Source organism: Carassius carassius, chromosome 14, assembly GCF_963082965.1.
Source record: "Carassius carassius chromosome 14, fCarCar2.1, whole genome shotgun sequence".
NCBI lineage: Eukaryota > Metazoa > Chordata > Actinopteri > Cypriniformes > Cyprinidae > Carassius > Carassius carassius.
Genome location: NC_081768.1, coordinates 22,597,949 through 22,616,678, shown reverse-complemented (window position 1 = coordinate 22,616,678; position 18,730 = coordinate 22,597,949). Strand labels below are relative to the sequence as shown.

Below are 18,730 nucleotides of genomic sequence, written 5' to 3'. Positions count from 1 at the left end.
AGATATTTTTCCACATGCCTGTGTTGACATCTTCGTAATGTTTTTTATGTAGCTCATTAAACAACTAAATAGGTGAATTTTATTATGTTGGTTGTACATAATTGTGTCAGTTCAAAATGAAATGTCTGGTGAATGGCGCTAAAAGGTTAATGCTCCATTGCTTTTGAAAGTAATGTATTCCTTACATTAAACCCTTCCATAAACTTAGCTAATATGTGAGATAAAAATATATTATCTGAAGCAACCATGCCATTTCAGCTTGCTTATACAAGTCTTTGCTGTGTTTCATTATTACGTTTCACAGACTCGTACCCGAGTGCTCCATACGTTGTACCAGGTGCGCTACCAAGCAACTTTACCACATCAGAAAAGCCATACATGGATCTGGTTATGTGATGCAACCATAAAATTGTAATAGTTTATAAATCATTAACTATGGTAGGTGGTTTGAAGTCATAACATAGTACTGTGCTAGGAACCACACAAAAATATGCCTTTAATAATCAATAATCAGTCCCTGTAATTATAATTTCAATGAAAAATAAGTTAAAGTTGTTGATGTTTTACTGCCTCGAGTGTTAATTTCAGCTGGAAACTCAAATTAACTATATTTATAGGTATGTTTTGCAAAAATTTAGGATTAGGCACATTTTATAGAATAAATCTATCATAGATTTATAGACAGTCTAATGACTGCAGACTTTGGTATTTTTGCAAATCAGTTTGAAACAGTGATGCCTTTTAAAACGTCAAGAGGAGAAACGTTAGATTACTGGGATCCCTTTCACAGTAGGTTTCAGCAGAAGCCTCAATTTTCTCTTCATTTAATCTCACTACTTTCTAGTAAAAAGGTTAAGATATCTCATTTGAGATTTGTCTTTTCTGTGGACACTGTTTATCTGTGGCTGCTGGTATTTCATTAATTACTTAAGCTTGACCTTCTCCCTCTAACTGCAGGGACACAGCTGTCCAACCGCACCTAATTTAATACTGCTTGACTCTCTTTTCTCCTCTACTATATGTTTCTCTTGACCCTCTTTCTCATTATAACCTCATTCTGTAACATTAGCCCTCAAAAGATATATAAAGTTGAACAGGCTGTGTCTGCCAATGCTGTCGTCTTCTATATCTGTGGCCAAATTCCCAGAAGAATACAACGCTATGTCAAAGATAATGGCACGCGATTTAAGGTAAAGTGTGTTATTTTTGTGCCACCAAAAAATTTTGAAAATTAATGATCCAAGTCTCCAGAACATTTTAATTTAGGGTGGGACTATCCATTTGGGCAACCAATGACTTCCAGAGGGGGCACCTCTGTAAGTCATTGGTTGCCCAAATGGATAGTCCCACCCAAAATTAAAATGTTCTGGACACTTGGATCATTAATTTTCCAATTTTCTTTTATGGCATTATTGGTTGAGTCAGTGTTGCCATTTTGTACTGCTCAGAATGCTTAAAAGAGCAATGTTTGATGAGAGCCGCAGAATCTCTTCACATTAAACTGGATTTTATAAAGTATCTCAACATCAAAAATGTGCACTCTTCACCTTGAGTACAAAAACCAAGCTCTTTTTCTGACAGATGACAGTGTGGGTGTTTATGTGTGTGGCAGAAGGAAACTAAACCAACAGTTTCCACTGTGTGAATGAAGTCGTGTAATCAGCAATCCATCAGTAGTGACAATAAGGAAACATGAAAGATAAATTCACACTCCCAAAACACACACAAATACACAGAAAGCCACAGAGTTTGGGTCACATTACCACAATCCAGTCAACAAAAGGACCAACATCTACTTACAGGAGGACCTGCAATAAAAACAGAGAGAAAGACAGATTAGTCATTTGGAAAAAATCATCTTGTTTGGACCATGTGCACATTACATCAAACATTTGACCCTGACGGATTTAATTTCCCCAAGAACAGAAAAACAAAAAAACGTCACGCAAGTCTGAATTTGCATAGTCCAACCAGAATCCGAAGTGAATTTCCTGGCTGTCCAGCCCAGACTGAACTGATGAATGCCGCCTCCGAATTCTCTAACCGTGACACAAGCTCTGAGGAAGATTAGAGTTCACACGCAGGTAGTTTAATGAAGTGCGTCACAGCATCGGTTCGGCATGTAAATACAGTGTTAAAAATATGTTTATAATATAACTGATGAAAGGATTGAAAAACTTTTTTGTGGGAAATTGCAGCTTGTTTCTGGTCCACGGATGAGCAGTAGGCCCACTGAGCAACAAACCACTGAGAACTGAGTGGGAGAATAAGCCACATCACTGGAAGACTGCCTGCAGAGATAAATCACACCCATTCTGAGCACGCGAACCCCACCCAGACATCACAAACTGTCCATCTCCTTCATAGCTAAAGCTAAATCATACACTAGCAGCGTAATAAACAGTGGAAACAGATTTCACTAACATCGTTAGTCAAGAAAGGTTAAATGTTTTTCACAGTGATTCTGGTGGAAAATGCAGGATAGATTAAAACCCTGAGGAAAATATGTTAAATGGAATTGAGATTTCTACACTCTTATTGGTTGCTGAAAGTATTATGAAAATATGCTTTAATATTTAATAAATGAACATGCAAGGGTGCGGATTCCATGTGGACCTGGTCAGGTTAGTTGCATCGAAAGGTTTCGTTCTTTAATATTATAATGTGGGAAGGATGTCCAAATTAAACGAACAATGCATCTTGATTTAAAATGAGTTAAGTAGCCATTTTAAATATTACAAGAATCAAAGTATTTCAAATTATAAGCACATGCATTAGTAGGGTGCACAGCCTCTTTTTCATCCTTTAAGCAAGACACAGCAATCAAGCAGAACTGAGATCATAGCTTCAGGATCTCAAGCTTTATCAAGGAAGAACAAACTCAGAATTGCTGATGACAAATCTTTTCCACTTTCAGTATGTCACTTAAAATCACCTCTTCTATAACTAATTATATCTGGACAACAAAACCAGTCTGTCGTAATTTTTTCTGTTAAGTAATTTTTTTCAGAACTACTGAACAATCTGCCTAGAATCATAAGGTTTCTTTCCAGTTCTTTCATCCAGAAACCATTTTTTTTTGTCCTCTAAAGAGTATGAAAAGGCAACACCTCTCTGTTTCAAAGCCAGAAACTTGGGTAACAGTATGAACCTTTGACTTAAAAAAAAAACTATTTAATGGATGGAAGAGAGAACAAAAGTCCCAATAAACCATTGTTTACTGCAGGAGAAATTTTTCTAGCAACCATGAGCTCGAATTCTTCAACAAGCAGAAGATCTACATTTCGACTGAGCTCTGCAGTCAAACTGGTATATTAAATATGGCAGCCTTAAGTAATGGCGCAGTCACACTGGTGACAAAGCTTTCCTATGGGTCCATAATTATTCTTTCCTTTCCTGTTTTGAGAAGCCTGTATTTTCTTAGAAATCAGAACCGGCATTTATCAAAGCTGCTGCTGAGACAGCAAGCCCTATTTTAGGCCTAAAAGCAAGAATAATGTCAAAGAACGAGTGAACAACACACAAAATATGTGTGGTCACACAAGAATTGCTCTCTGAACATACCAGATCAATCTTTGTCATCATAAACGCTCTCATTTTATCCATGTGATCCATAACTTTTTACATGAAACCACTTCATATGCACAGAATATAGAGGAATCTAAAGGTTGTATAGTAGCAGCCTCAAATCACCTACAGACTGCTTACAGCCCATTTACTGACCATCTAATATCCAATATGGATGGAGCAAAAATGGCTGAAATCTCCCTAATTTTCTGTCAGAAAAAAAACATACATTTATACATTTATGGGTACATCTGGTACAGTACCTCAAAAGTTATTTACACCTAAATGGTTCATAGTACCTCAAGGGTTGCATTCTAGATAAGGTACTGGTAGAGGTCTGCACTACTATTTGAATTCATGGCACCAGTTTGTATTGTGATTATCCATTAATAATCCATTAATAATCCATTTTAGGTAAACCTATACCCTAAATGATAAATAAAAGCTAAATAAACTGTGATTATCCACTTTAGGTCAGTCAGACAGTCGCTTCCTGTGTATATGTGCAGTTCTTTACTTCATGTTCATTCAAGTCTAGAAACTCTTATAAAAATACATCTTGATGGATTTGACCCCAAACACCTATCAATGCTGTGTCCAAAATTTGTTATTAATACCACTAATTCTACCCTAGGACCCAGTTTATCTCTAAATATATTCAGTAAAGTTCAAGCATTTCTGAATGCTTTGAAATCTCAATGGCAGATAGTGTTTTCATGCTTCTCTTGCTATTAAAAGCTTTGGGTGTGCACCTACGTAGCAGCTTATGCACAACAGCATATGTGCGTTAATCTGTTGCATTGCAGGCACAGGCATATGCGTACTGTACACCTACCTGGAGCCCCATCACGGCCTTTCTTTGCCCTCAAACCAGGAGGTCCTGATTGAAAAACAACCTACAGTTAGTCCAACAGTTACATTTCTATATTGAATGACCCAAGCAATAGCTCCACACCACCGTAAAGCCTTTCCCTGCTATGATTTATACTAGCAGAGCTATTCAAGAATTGTATTACAATGCTTTATTGCTAAGCAACACAGTTGCATAATCATATCATGACAGTTCTTTGGACCAAGCTCCCTGTGGCTGCAATAATTAAAGGCAAAAACGGGGCTAAAAATACATCACCACAGAGTCACGCCAAGCGGCGGCAGCAAGAAGCAGATAACGTGTCAAAAACTGCAACAGCGCAGCCAGCAGTAGGATGAGTGGACACTTTGGTAGACTGGGTGTGGAGAGCCTTAAAGCCATGAAGTGAAAGCCGAAACCTAGCACACAGACACGTGGAAGCATGTGTTCTGATTCCTGACGCATTCTGGACTTGCGTCCACTTCCTGCTCTGCAGACAACCTTCATCCAAAGACGAACTGAGCCAGGGCGTCAGAAATACCCCATGTGATGATGCCTAGAGGACTCTAGGTGTAAAACTATGCGTGTCTAGAGGGGTATGTTTGTGTTAGAGAGCGTGTGGTGCTACACACAACAACAACACTGAACTATAAACACAAGGAACGTTCGTTCAATGCTTCCATTAAATATCAGGCAGTGCTATGTCAGTTAAAGTATTAATGTCAAGCCGCATATCACAACCACCTGTTACCGGCCTTATGCAAGAGGACTGGAAATGGAGATCTTCTGTTGCATGCTGACACGAAGGCACCCGAGCCACCTGCCCCACCTCGTTTCATAGTATTGAACCCTAAATATTGAACTATGATGATCCAAATAGATTCATAATTCTTGGTATAATTTTCCCTCCAAAAAAAATTCTAGTACTGGATAGACCTTGTGGCAGCACAATGGTGCAATAATAGCATCCAATGGAAATATTTTGGAATTTTTTTTTCACAAAAAGATTCACACTGTACCCAAAACTTAACTAAATTTAACTTAACACATTGTATCATTTTAACCATATCTAGGCCCATTTACTCAAGCCATCTTAGGATCTCAGCTCTGCTATATAGACCCAGGAATAACCTCAAGAATACCATACAGCCCAAAATACCCATCCATTGCCAGCTCCACTCCCCTTATCATCTGCCAATTTCTCCAAAGCTCTGTCCTCTGATTGCCCCGGACACATGCCATAGTGCCCAAGAATGAATGTTTCAGCTTCCAGACTTCCAAACTGCAAGCACAGCAAAAGTCCAAGCAAAGGATGAGACAGGGATATGAATAAAACAGCAAATGTTGGGCTAATGAAGCATGAACTGCTTTTCAGACATGGACAACTTTAGTGCAAGAACACAAAACACTACTTTTGGTTGAGCTACGCCTTTAAGTTTTTAGTAGCCTATATGGAAGACACACATGTGCAAGTTAGGCATAAAAAGTCATCTTAAAATATAAATAAATCTGAAAACTGAAATAAATTATATTTTGATGTCCAGCATTCAAATGCACTTTGGGATTAACAACAACTATTTTTAACTATTTTTATGTGCCATGTCACAAACAAAATAAAATACACTTATGACTGGTTATGAAAAATTATGATTCTGGGTGCAGCAATTCATCAACTGTGATCAACAAATTTTAGCAGCAGTAAACTAGTTCTGCTTTGGGCTGTGTGGCGGTCAAAAGAAACGAAATGAACTTTTGCACTTTTCATCTATTAAGCTGAACAAAGTCCTCCCCACACCTTTTGAAATCTGGAAAAATCACTGCACACTTTTCATGACTTTTCACAACTGTTATATATAACCTTGTCAAATGTAAGTTCTCTCGGTCTCCAAATAAAAATACGGTTATGTGGCAATTCCAGAAGGCCAAGAAGATTAGTTGACTTCTTTGAAAAAGGGATGTGGTGCTCCATGCACCTCCAGTATCCTAAGGGAACCAATAAACCTTAAACAAAGGCCCTATCAAGTTCCGATAGGTCCACAAAAGTTTCAAGCCTAGAAAAATGTACAGTCCATCACACATCCAAACCCGCGCTGAACCCAGTGCAATCCAGATGACTGACGTCTCCCACTCCAAAGAGAGCACAGGCCCGGTTACAGGAGCTGAATGGCGGTGCATCTGCTCCCATCTGCCCACTGATGACAGTTGACCCATTCATGATGATCCGTCGCTGCTTTGTTGCCTCGTTAAACTGCAGTCACAGTTTGAAAAAGGATCACAGCACAAGTCATTTTTCATTCTCGCTCTTGGCCGCTGCTGTGCTAACCTCATACCATGAGGAACGGCGATTCAGAAGCACACCAGCCGGTTCTCTGCTGAAAGAGTTTGGCAAACGCTTGACTACACTTGCACCTACCGGTCAATAAAAACATGTGACGCGCATACAATAGGCTCAAAAGAAACACAGTATTTTGCTTTATAAAATAAGAAAGGAGACATACGACATTAAAAGGTTGGGAAATAACTTTTTTAGGTCGAGTTTTCTTAAGGGCACACGGTTGTAAGCCAAGTTAAGGTGAGTATGCCTCACCCTGTATACTGTACTTCTGGCCAACTGCAGCATTCCCAGAAAGCCTGAATTGGAGCAGAGCTCTTATTCATTTGTATGCCAAGATGTGGCTAGGTGGAGAGATATTTTCCCCAACAATTCCTGGAGAAGAAAAAGTGTGCCATTGCGTTCGGCATTAAATAATTACGGTGAGCCACTTACAGGAGATCACTACAAAGACGCTTTTGTGATGATGCCAGAAAAAACACTATTACCCTGACATTACCATTATTCTCCCAAATTGCTCCCAGGAGGAAAGAAACATACACAAAAAAATCTCTTTCGTTCTGGGTAGAAGAAAGCTTTCCTACTCCAGTTATACCAGGTGGTGAAGTGGAGAATTGGAGTGGCACATAAATCTTTCCGTGAATTTTCTTTGGCTGTTTTTCTATCTAAATGGGTGATTTAGATAGTCATCGATTGAAATTTGGCTCTAAAGAAATTCATTCATGATTAGGAATCTGAGAAACGCCCAAAGGAGCCATTACCATTGACTGGTCTGCTGAAAAGACCAATGTGGGTAATCATAAATTTCCAGGCTTGTTTATGCTGGTTCAAGCTGGTCAGCAATGTTGGCATAACCAAGGAAGTCTTACTGGGTAAGCTTGTTAAGTGGGGACACCAGCACAGCAGCGCACCAGCATCCCTTGCTAGAGACAAGTGTGCAAAATATAACATATGCTGCTGCTGCCTTTCCATTTATTGAACAACTTATATCTTTATGGAGAACTAAGAGAGGCACTTAAATAAATAAATAAATAAGCATATAAATCACTTATAAGATTGACAAAAAACATATTTGAAACTGTATTTAATTTGCTAAAAAATTTGAAATGAGCCGGAAAATAATACGATAAATAAATCGCGTCATAACACTTAAAGGGTTAGTTCGCCCAAAAATGAAAATTATGTCATTAATTACTCACCCTCATGTTGTTCCAAACCAGTAAGACCTCCATTTATCTTCGGAACAAAGCTTAAGATATTTTAGATTTAGTCCGAGAGCTCTCAGTCCCTCCATTGAAAATGTATGTACGGTATACTGTCGATGTCCAGAAAGGTAAGAAAAACATCATCAAAGTAGTCCATGTGACATCAGAGGGTCAGTTAGAATTTTTTGAAGCATCGAAAATACATTTTGGTCCAAAAATAGCAAAAACGACGACTTTATTCAGCATTGTCTTCTCTTCAGTTCTCTTACAGTTCAAAACAAAGCAGTTTGTCATATCCAGTTCGCGAACGAATCATTCGATGTAAACGGATCTTTATGAACCAGTTCACCAAATCGAACTGAATCGTTTTAAACAGTTCGCGTCTCCAATATGCATTAATCCACAAATGACTTAAGCTGTTAACTTTTTAATGTGGCTGACACTTCCTCTGAGTTCAAACAAACCAATATCCCGTAGTAATTCATGTACTCAAACAGTACACTGACTGAACTGATGTGAAGAGAGAGATGAACACCGAGCCGAGCCAGATAATGACTCGTTCACGAGTCAAGAACCGGTTGCATCGGTTTTCGGACCACCAGTAGTTCTTTCGGACAGTTCGATTCAATAAAACGGTTGAAGAAAACGGTTCACCGGTTCTTTTGCGCTCGACGTAATGGCGTCATTGGCGATGACTGCAAGCCTTCGGTTTATCTGGGCTCATAACCAGTGTTGGGAAGGTTACTTTGGAAATGTAATAGGTTACAGATTACAAGTTACCCTATTTAAAATGTAATAGTAGTGTAACTTTTTTAATTACTTTAATAAAGTAATGTAACTAATTACTTTTGATTACATTTTGATTACTTTTATAAATTTCTAATGAATGTTAATTTGCAACTGTTAATCATCTTCAACCATTTTACACCATGCAGGTTTAACCTTAACAGTAGTGCTCAATACTGTCAGACTTTCATCATTCTTCATCACCTGAATTAAGATGATCAAATTTGAACACATCCACCACACAATCAGACTTTAGTACTGCCTTTTACTTAGAGATTGATCTGAAGTTCAAAGCAGATTTAAAATCAAAAGAAATAGTTTATAGATACTGTTTTTAAACCAAATCTTTGCATAACTACAGGCATCTAACTGCATCTAACAATGGTTTGGGGAAAAATAGTTAATAAATAATAAATAAAAAAATAAAAGCATATACATCAACTCAAATACGGTTATCTAATAAGCATGTGTCCTATTTTGTGTACTAAACTCCTGAAACATTGGTGTCTTTCTGAAACACTGCTGTCTCTTTGTATATGATATGATGATAGTTTCTCAAAATAAGTAAAAAATGCTCATGAAGTGACTGTTCTAGAGATTAATTTCCATGAGGGGCGGACTGGGAAAAAAAATAGGCTGGGAAATCTCTCACACACCCACAACCCATTCTGAAACATGGACAGCCCTATTTTTTTTTGGACCTGACATGAAAAAGATTTGAATCCTTAGGTTGGGGGACTTGCAACGTAATTAAGAGTTCTCTCCTGAACTGCACCTTCACTTCCATTATCCATCCATCTCTCTCATGACTTTAATACTGAAGATTTTTATTTGACTTTTACCATGTTTTGTAAGTGCAATTTAGTTTTTTTGGCAAATGAATTACCACTTGTATTTATTTTTACTACAAATTCCATAGTTAAACCACGGTTAGTGCCATACCATAGGCTACATTAATTTTCCTAAGGGTTGTGTTTTTGTATGCACTAGCTCCCCCTAAACCTATGATAAAATATGATGATTTGTCTGCTAACTTACTACTGTAACATTACAAAAGATAATAATGAAGTCGTTCATACAGTATTTTGAGTGATTGCGAGCAATGTGCTGCTGCTGCTTGACTAAGTAAACAAAGACAAAACTACATTAGCATCTTTACAGATGAAACTGACCTGCACCTGAAACCCTGAACTGCTTCTCTGCTCCAGCTGTGCGCTTACACATCTCACTCCGGTCTCTCTCTCTCGCATTGATTACTCGGAGTCTGATCCAAACCGTTCGGCGGAGGCGCGGAGAGCACGCGAGCCCAACCATTGCCAGTCACGACTAACCGATTCATGATTTATTAGAGATTTAATTATCGAATGGCGGATTCGGAAATAATCGCTTTAGTATATTCGGCCTGCAATTATACAATAACAATATTAAAGTAGAAGGCCAAATCGTCTGCCAGGCCATCGGGAATAGTACCGGTTCTCCCGATGTCCAGTCAGCGCCTGATTTCCAAAGACACGCAGAACGTGCAGGATTCATATTCAGTCTTTTTGCGGCTTAATATTCACAGACATCAGTCCATATCGGGTTTTGATTCAAGTGTACTGACCTACTTTTGATTTATTCGTCCAAAATGTGGCATATTACGTCCGCGTTATAGGCTGAATTCCATTTTTATGACTGGATTCTACGAATGTGTTTTCTGCATCTCGGAGATTATGGGCCATATGTCTTAGTGCAATTTGGGAAAGAAATAAACTGTATGTGGATGTGTGTAAATATTCAAATGTAATCCTCTTTGTAATCGTTACAATTTTCATAAGTAACTGTAATTTAATTACTCATTTTTTCTTAGTAACTGTAACTGATTACTGTTACATTTATTTTGTAATTAAATTACGTAACGCCGTTACATGTAACTAGTTACTCCCCAACACTGCTCATAACATAAGCACAGAATCAGTTCAGAATCAATCACCAAGAGAATCAGTTCGGTTCAAACGCTCTGTGTGTCAGTCTGTTTCATGCTGAATCACACATGCACAGTATCATCAGCTCCTCGGTTCTCGAATCGGACACGTCTGACAGAAACGTTCTTCTTAAAATGATTCAGTTTGATTTGGTGAACTGTTTAAAAAAGATCCGGTAAGATCCGGTTACATCGAATGATTCGTTTGTGAACCGGATATGACAAACTGCTTTGTTTTGAACTCTCTCACACAACAGAAACGGAAGAGAAGACAATTCTGAATAAAGTCATCGTTTTTGCTATTTTTGGACCAAAATGTATTTTCGATGCTTCAAAAAATTCTAACTGACCCTCTGATGTCACATGGACTACTTTGATTATGTTTTTCTTAGCTTTCTGGACATGGACAGTATACCGTACAAACAGTTTCAAATGGAGGGACTGAGAGCTCTCGGACTAAATCTAAAATATCTTAAACTATGTTCCAAAAATAAACGGAGGTCTTACGGGTTTGGAACAACATGAGGGTAAGTTATTAATGACATAATTTAGCAAATTGGGCGAACTAACCCTTTAAATATACAATCAAAACGTAATTTTATTAAATGCAAAGCAAAAAAGTAATTAAAATTAAGAATTTGCTTGTTAAAGCAATTGCTTTGTTAATAAAAGTGGAGAGTTCACACACGGGAGCAACTGATGAACTAAGAATTTTTACTGTTTTAGTATTTTATCTATTTACAGTTTTATGTTAAAATAATGTACTGATCATTTTTATTTTTTTATTTATTTTATTTTATTTAATATATTTTAAGTGGCACTCTTCGTTTTCTATCAATGGCAAACTGTAAATATTTATTAACTATTCTGCAAACATCACACTCACATATCTTGTTAGTTGAATTATCAGATTAAAATAAACAAAGTAGCAGTGTAAGATGATTCATCAAGGGCTGAAATTCTTTGGGCCATGATGTACAGTAAAAGTGTGGTCAGGAAGTGCGAGGGGCATTTGGTTTAAATAGAGTTTGCCTTATTTCCTCTTTAATTGGCCAGTTTGCTGGTCTGACTTGAGATCCACTGACATTTCACTTAGTCTGACATGGTCTGCTTTTATTTTCTCTGAACCTTTGTTGAGCCATGCTCAATGAACCAGTGAGGCAAAGCCAGGAGGACAAGCGTTTGACTTCATTAGCAGAAACAGGAGGGATTTGAAGCATCATGAGTCTCAATAGGGCCATTGAGTGTCTGAATTTAAAAAAATATATCCACACCCATCGGAAAAATCATCTGTTACTGGCCTTGAGGTCATCTTATCTACGACAAATAAAATGCAGGTCATAAAGAAAGAATTGCATTAACACCTGCCAGGCCTCACAGATGCTGAGGTCATTACAGTATGCTTCAATAGCAAAAGTGCTATGAAATTAAAAGAATATGTGTGTGGACATGCATATGTTACAGTCAGGTCTAGAAGAAAATGTGAAGAAATGTGAAAAAAAGGTGTTCACACTTTAAACTTTCACATATGCCACTTTATAAAGCAATTCTTCAAAATTATGATCAATCTTGACCCTCTGTGAACTAACCAGGGGAATGCTGAATGTACCTGATAACCTCAGAGCTGTTTGCAGAGTATCAGATGCTCACTGTAACTGTGAGAAAGCATCAAACAGCCTTTATGGTGTGAAGATATCCAGTGTGAATTTGGATCTCTGCCCAATGAGCAGGATGAGTGTCAGAAGACAGGTTGTGCGGGTAGTAACAGCGGAGAAAGTCTTGTCTGGGCTTATTCAACACAACTAAAAATAACTCAAAATGTGAAATGACTGACACTCAACAAACTGGAATAATAATAATAATAAATACAATAAAAACACTGGCACAGGGGAAAAAAAACGATCTTGGGGTTTTACGAAAAACAAAATCAAGATTGTTAAATAATAAATTGTCTGAAATCAATATCACTACCCTGCCTTACAGGCTCATGAATAATAATTAGGTGACACACTATTCACCCAATATTAAACCATAACTGATTTTCTGAAAATAGATATACTGTATGACTGCTAACCATATTAGGATGCCAGCCTGGCATTTTTTGTGATCATTCAGTCACCTTCTAAGGTTTCAGACTGGGCTTCAAATTGTTGTTTTACAGTGCTACCTTTTTTATGTTTGTACCTTAGAAAGCCCCTTCAAACGTGGGAGAAAAAAAACTTAAAACATTCAAAAAAGTGTGTACAATGTATTAAATACCATTTATCTACTTATATCAACTGCAGCATGATTTAAAAACTTGTTTCCTTGCACCTCATAACCTCCAAAGCAACAAACATATTAATTACGCAAGAAAAATGGCCATCAGGGAAAGGTTAAACCAACACCTTCACTACTGCAGAACAGAAAATCTGACACTTTAGAGGAAGCCTAAGGGATGTTTTATGCTTTTGCCTTGACAATTGTAATTGCGATGCATATGCCTGTGAGTCCACCTTTGACCTTTGGGAGTGCTGAATACAAAAACTATATGAACACTGTGTTAAAAGTGCAAGATTAGTGTGTCTGTTTTGAAAAAAGATTTGACCTAAAGTACACTCGCTTGAAAGGAAAACACACAATTCATCAGAATAATGAAACATCATGTTTATTAATGCTGATATCATAATTGCAAATGGACAGCAAAGTTTCCTTTCATAAATACCAATCAATCTGTACAGCTTTGCTTCTTACCCCACTTTCATAAAAAGAAGTTTAAAGACGGACTTAAAAAGGGGAGGTTTCCCCAACATGGCATTAGTTTTCTCCCAAGACCCGAGGCAGACAAATCCGTTATTGAGCTTTGTCACATCAGCTAAGCGAAAAACTGCTGAGCTCCCATAGGACTTCCATGCTGAGGGTTTTACCGCTCCCATTCACTCTGTGGCCAAGAGCGAAAAAATGAAGTGCGATGAGAGCCCAGAGAGCCGGCGTCCGCCGATATTGGGTTACTGAGGGTAAAAAGGCATGCCATGCCAAGAGTTATTAAAACAGAAGCCTGAAAAGGAGATTTCAGTGGCATTGCTGAAATAAACAGGCAGCAGCTCAATGTCTTTACCATGTGTGTTACAGGGCTGGCATTTGGCCAGCGACTCTCAACACACACCGTGGTTGGTGCGTCAAAAGTGGCCATCAAATAAATGCAGCTTGTCGGCTGATTACAAAAGCAGAACTGTTGAAATAAACATTAGACAGCTAAAAACACATTAGATTGTTAATAAGAATAATGTTGGATTACTACGCAGACTGCAATCAGGGACATATTATGTATGCATAATATACATAAAAAAAACTGCATACAGCACCTTCAATACACAACCAGGGTGGTAAAGGAACTTAGAAAAAGTGACAGACTTGATGATTGCAAAAATCTTGTGGTTAGTAAATGTGGAATAATGCTGCTTTCAAGTACCCCCAAGAAACTCCTACTTACAAACTGGTCAGTCATTATTTAGACTCGTCAGGCATTTAGGTTGGAAACAAAATTTGGAAGTCCACTCTTAAAAATTCCAAAAGGTGGTTTTAACAGCAATGATGTTGAATCATTTTGATTCTCTTCAAATTCTCTCTTTTTTTTCTGTGAATGTGTAACTCTAGAAGTCCTAGTGTTTTACTGGTAAATAAGCAATTACTGGTAATTTACTAATAAATGCATATAACTGCACCAGTGAAAAAATAAAAACATTATTTATTTAAAATTCATTGATTTCATAATTGAGTAAGTAAAATTCAATTAAGTATAATTCAAAACCACTGACATATTGACACATTACCATCACTTACTGATAAAATTATAATTAAACTTTATTTGGAGTATTTCTTTATGTATTTACTTTCTTTAAAATATGTTTAAATTTGACTATTAAAAAGGATTGTATGATCTCTGTATAATATCGTGGTCTTTAAATGTAAGATATTTAAAGTGTATCTGGGGTATACTTACAATAGTTACACTATCACACAATCAAATATACTTAAGTACATCTTTAGTTGGACCTCAGCACTTCTTCCGCACAATTTAAAGTGCATTAAGCATGAAATAATTTTGTTCCGAATTAAAGTATACCAGTTTAGTTTACCAAAAGTACAATTCCAGTGAATTATTATTATGCACACAACTATGTATTTGTAGTATATTTAGCACAAAATAATTTTCAAATACATTTTAGTATATTTTTTCACTAGGATGGCAGTTACAACATTTCCAAGTTCTCTTCATTTCATCATAGATGGGCAGTTAAAATCAATTAACACCACTGGAACAGAAATTGCAACCCAAGTCTTATCTAATGAGAAAAGTAATGTATGTCTGCAAACCTAATGAAAGAGCATATCCTGCAAAGAAAAACAAGAACTAAACATATCTTTCAATGGTAAAATGCATTTTTATGTTAAGCTAAGTTCCATCAATTTAATTTTTTTCCCCCTAATCTGAATTCCATGTGTGCAAGTAGCAAGTAGAATACTTTCCAAATTGTGGAATGTATGTGTACTTTAAAGTAATACAAAAAATAAAACAGTCAGCACTCAGCAGATGTGAAAAACCTATAAAGGTTTGGGGCAATTGTACACCACTTCACCCCTTACGGAAACCTCAATCAGCAGCATGTACAAATCTATAAACCAAAACAAGACATTATAATAAACCTAGTCTTGATGAGAGATGACATGCCCAAACAAAGAGTAAACTGGAATAAAAGGGAGAAATCACAAAGGATTGTGTTTCTGTTATATGTTACGAACTCAAATGAGAGAAACAGGCTCAGCCACAAACACAGAACAGCATCCAACGAGTCAGGAGTGACTGAAATACCGACATTCCTCTGTTCCCCAAACGCAAAGCTGGTAAATATGGTGTTGTAACTCCCATTCATCTAAGATTTACATTTGGGAACCAAAGTGAAGTGATACTAATCTGAAGCAAAAACCCAAATAGTCAAACATGAGGCACGTGTAATGCGCTTGTAAATTGTTGCTGTGGTGCACACGGATCTTTAGGCCAAAGTTCCAAAGTTATGGCCTGTTGACGAGGACAGAGAACTTTTAAACACCCTTCTCTATTACATCTCAAAATAATATTCAGTGGCACAAAACCAAAGAGTCAGAGAATCACAAACATCACAAACTTTTATCCAGACTGAACAATATTTACATTTACATTTACCAGACGCTTTTATCCAAAGCAACTTGCAGTGCATTCAGGCTATCAATTATTACAATTTTTACCAGTATGTGTGTTACCTAGGAATCGAACCCACAACCTTTTGCACTTCTAACACAACGGTCTACAACTAGCTGAGCATTCTTTTGAGAGCTTCTATGAGAAAATTCAGTTGAACTCAGACCATCTTGCCAGTGGTATTATTAATGTGTTAATGGAAGGTTCTACTTCTACTGCTTTTACTCTTTTATACCAGGGTATATATATTTACATGAATAACAGTGGAGAGGACTGTTTTGCATCACTTACACCTGATTTCAGGGGACTAGAGAAAGCTGTGATGGAGTATTTGATGGATACTAGAAATTCAGTGGAAAGAGCAGCCATCTTGGATTTTTGAAATCACAAGTTGACCCACCTCTTTTTTTTAAATCCTTTTTTGTTAGTGAAAAATAAAACATTTGTCATCATTTACTCTTTCTCATGTCGTACTCTCACATCACATTAGCATCCACACCTATGACAATAATGTTTATTAAAATCACACACTGCAGTTGTGTCATATGCTACTTTAAATGTTAATTTAAAATCAAGTTGGGTGGATACTGATTGGCTGTCAATATCTGTATTATTCACGAGTATTAAAAACTCGCTGGAAAATTTCTGAAAGGGATTCCAGTGATAGTATTCTTGTGTGTTGGTAATAGTTATTATAATTATATATCCTTGGTGTGCCCTTTTCATGATACTTTTGGACTTGTAACTGCATTAAAAATATATACAGAAGAATTAAAATAAAAAATAAATAGTGATAAAGGTTTGGAACAACATGAGGGAAGAGAAATGATGACAGACTCATTTTTGGATGAAATCTTCCTTTATGATTGTATGCTAAAAGATATCAAACCCAGTTGAAATGATGAACATAGTGCAAACATCGTACTGAGAACTCATGTGTGTTTACTTGACTTACAAATGTTACATTGCCATGGAGATCTCAAGCAGGGGAAGTACTTATCCTGAGATGTTCTGTGCTTTGGAGAGGTTTGATTCAGCTCAGTTCCTGTCACATGCTGCAAGAACACACACACTGCCATTTCCCAGAACACATTCTAACAAAACACACAAACACACCTCAACCCTATGAACCCCATCTTTTTCTTTTTTCCCTCTAGTGTATCTTCCTCTCCTTGCATGTCTAAGGATCAGTGTTGCTCTTTCAAGACTGCTCTGTCCATCTGCTCATCAGATCCACTGGAAGCTCTGGCAATGTCCATACACTACTCAGCTCTCAGGCGGTCGAGCGGGTCACCCTACACCACTGCGTGCCACCCGGACCCTGGAATCCAAACATGCTGTCTCACCGAAGGCATAAACCATCCCTGCCTGCACAACTGGCCAGGACGCCCTCTCTCCACCAGACCTGGAGCGGGTGCCAAGCGCTACTGCAGACACCAGCGTCAGTATGTAGTGGGTGTAAAGATGATGGAATGAAATTCAACATTCCAAAAGAGCCAATCAAGTTCCACGTGTTACTCTTCACACTACTGCTGATTTAAAATATTTTAAATATGCTTTTTGAATATTTCTCAAGGGAAGAGGGTGAAAATCTTATTCGCACCAAGCTGTGAACTTTTCTGCATATACAATGTGTAAGCACACACTCAAAAAACCATTACACAACATAAATAAACAGGGAACAGGCCTTGTTTGTCTGGAGCCTCTCAGAGATTAGCATATGGAGGCTCTCACATTCGATGGAGAGGAACAAGCTAGTTTGTGAGAGGCCTCTACATGTTTGCCCTCCAGGCATTTCACCAGCGGGAAGTCAGAAAGCTCGTCAGAGAAAACAAGTAACCCGCTGCCTCGCCACCGTTCTAATGGCTAAACTGTCCCTGTATTTTTGGCCACATGATTTGTGATGAGCACGCCTGCATTTTATGCATTTCCAACGGGTTTGTAGCTGAAAGATTGGCACATAACAACACAACAGTTCTCTTGGATTCATATTTATTCAGGCTGCTACATATATTAATTACTATTGTAAGAGATCAGTGTTGGCATTCAATTTAAGGAATAGTTCATCAATTTTCAAAATGTAAAATTGTTTCATTATTTACTTACCCTCACGCTGTTTCTAAGCCACATTTCTTTCTTTCTAGTTTGGAAGTCAATGGGGACCATCAAATGTTTGATTACCAGCATTCTTCAAAATATCTTCTTTTATGTTCAACATAAGAAAGAAACTCACACGGGTTTGGAACGACACAAGGGTGAGTTAATGATTACACATTTTTCATTTTTTAATGAACTATTCCTTTAAACTAGTCTTTTTAAAGATTAATTTAAGAATCAGTTGGTTTTCTAATCAATATCCAGAGATTTGAATTCTAATTCTGAATTACACAGCTATCATATGTCTTACAAAGATTTGGTAACATTGCAAAAAAAAAAAAAAAAAAAAAAAAAAGTTAGACTGCTGGTGCTAGTTTTCTTAATCAAAGTCCCTATTTACTTCCCTTGTTTGGAAAAGAATGGTGTAAACATTCCTTTTGTGGTTCACAGAAAAAAAGTACATCTTAGAAGTTTGGAACAACATGAGGGTGAACAAATAATGACATCATTTAAATTTTTTTGTTTCTTAAAATCCATCACTGAGCAGCAGATTGAAATTGACATTTTATTCAAATACAACATCCGGAGCATGAATGGTGCTATTTTAAGCTCTAGTAAATGAAGTCCAGGAAAAATCAAACTTCAAAACATTGAAAGTGTTCAGTGTGAAGCTCGTAATCCAATAAAAACATCTAACTGCGAAAGGCTCCCA

General features: G+C 37.3%; 1 protein-coding gene across 1 annotated transcript in view; it reads right to left on the bottom strand.

Moving 5' to 3' along the window:
* Nucleotides 1–4,681: 4,681 nt before the first annotated feature.
* The window catches only part of LOC132157607 (collagen alpha-1(XXV) chain-like), a 42,886-nt gene continuing 28,837 nt past the window's right edge, over nucleotides 4,682–18,730 (bottom strand). Inside the window, exon 3 of the mRNA XM_059566958.1 lies at nucleotides 4,682–4,836. Coding sequence (XP_059422941.1) covers nucleotides 4,682–4,836 — 155 coding nt within the window. The remainder of the gene's footprint in view (nucleotides 4,837–18,730) is intronic.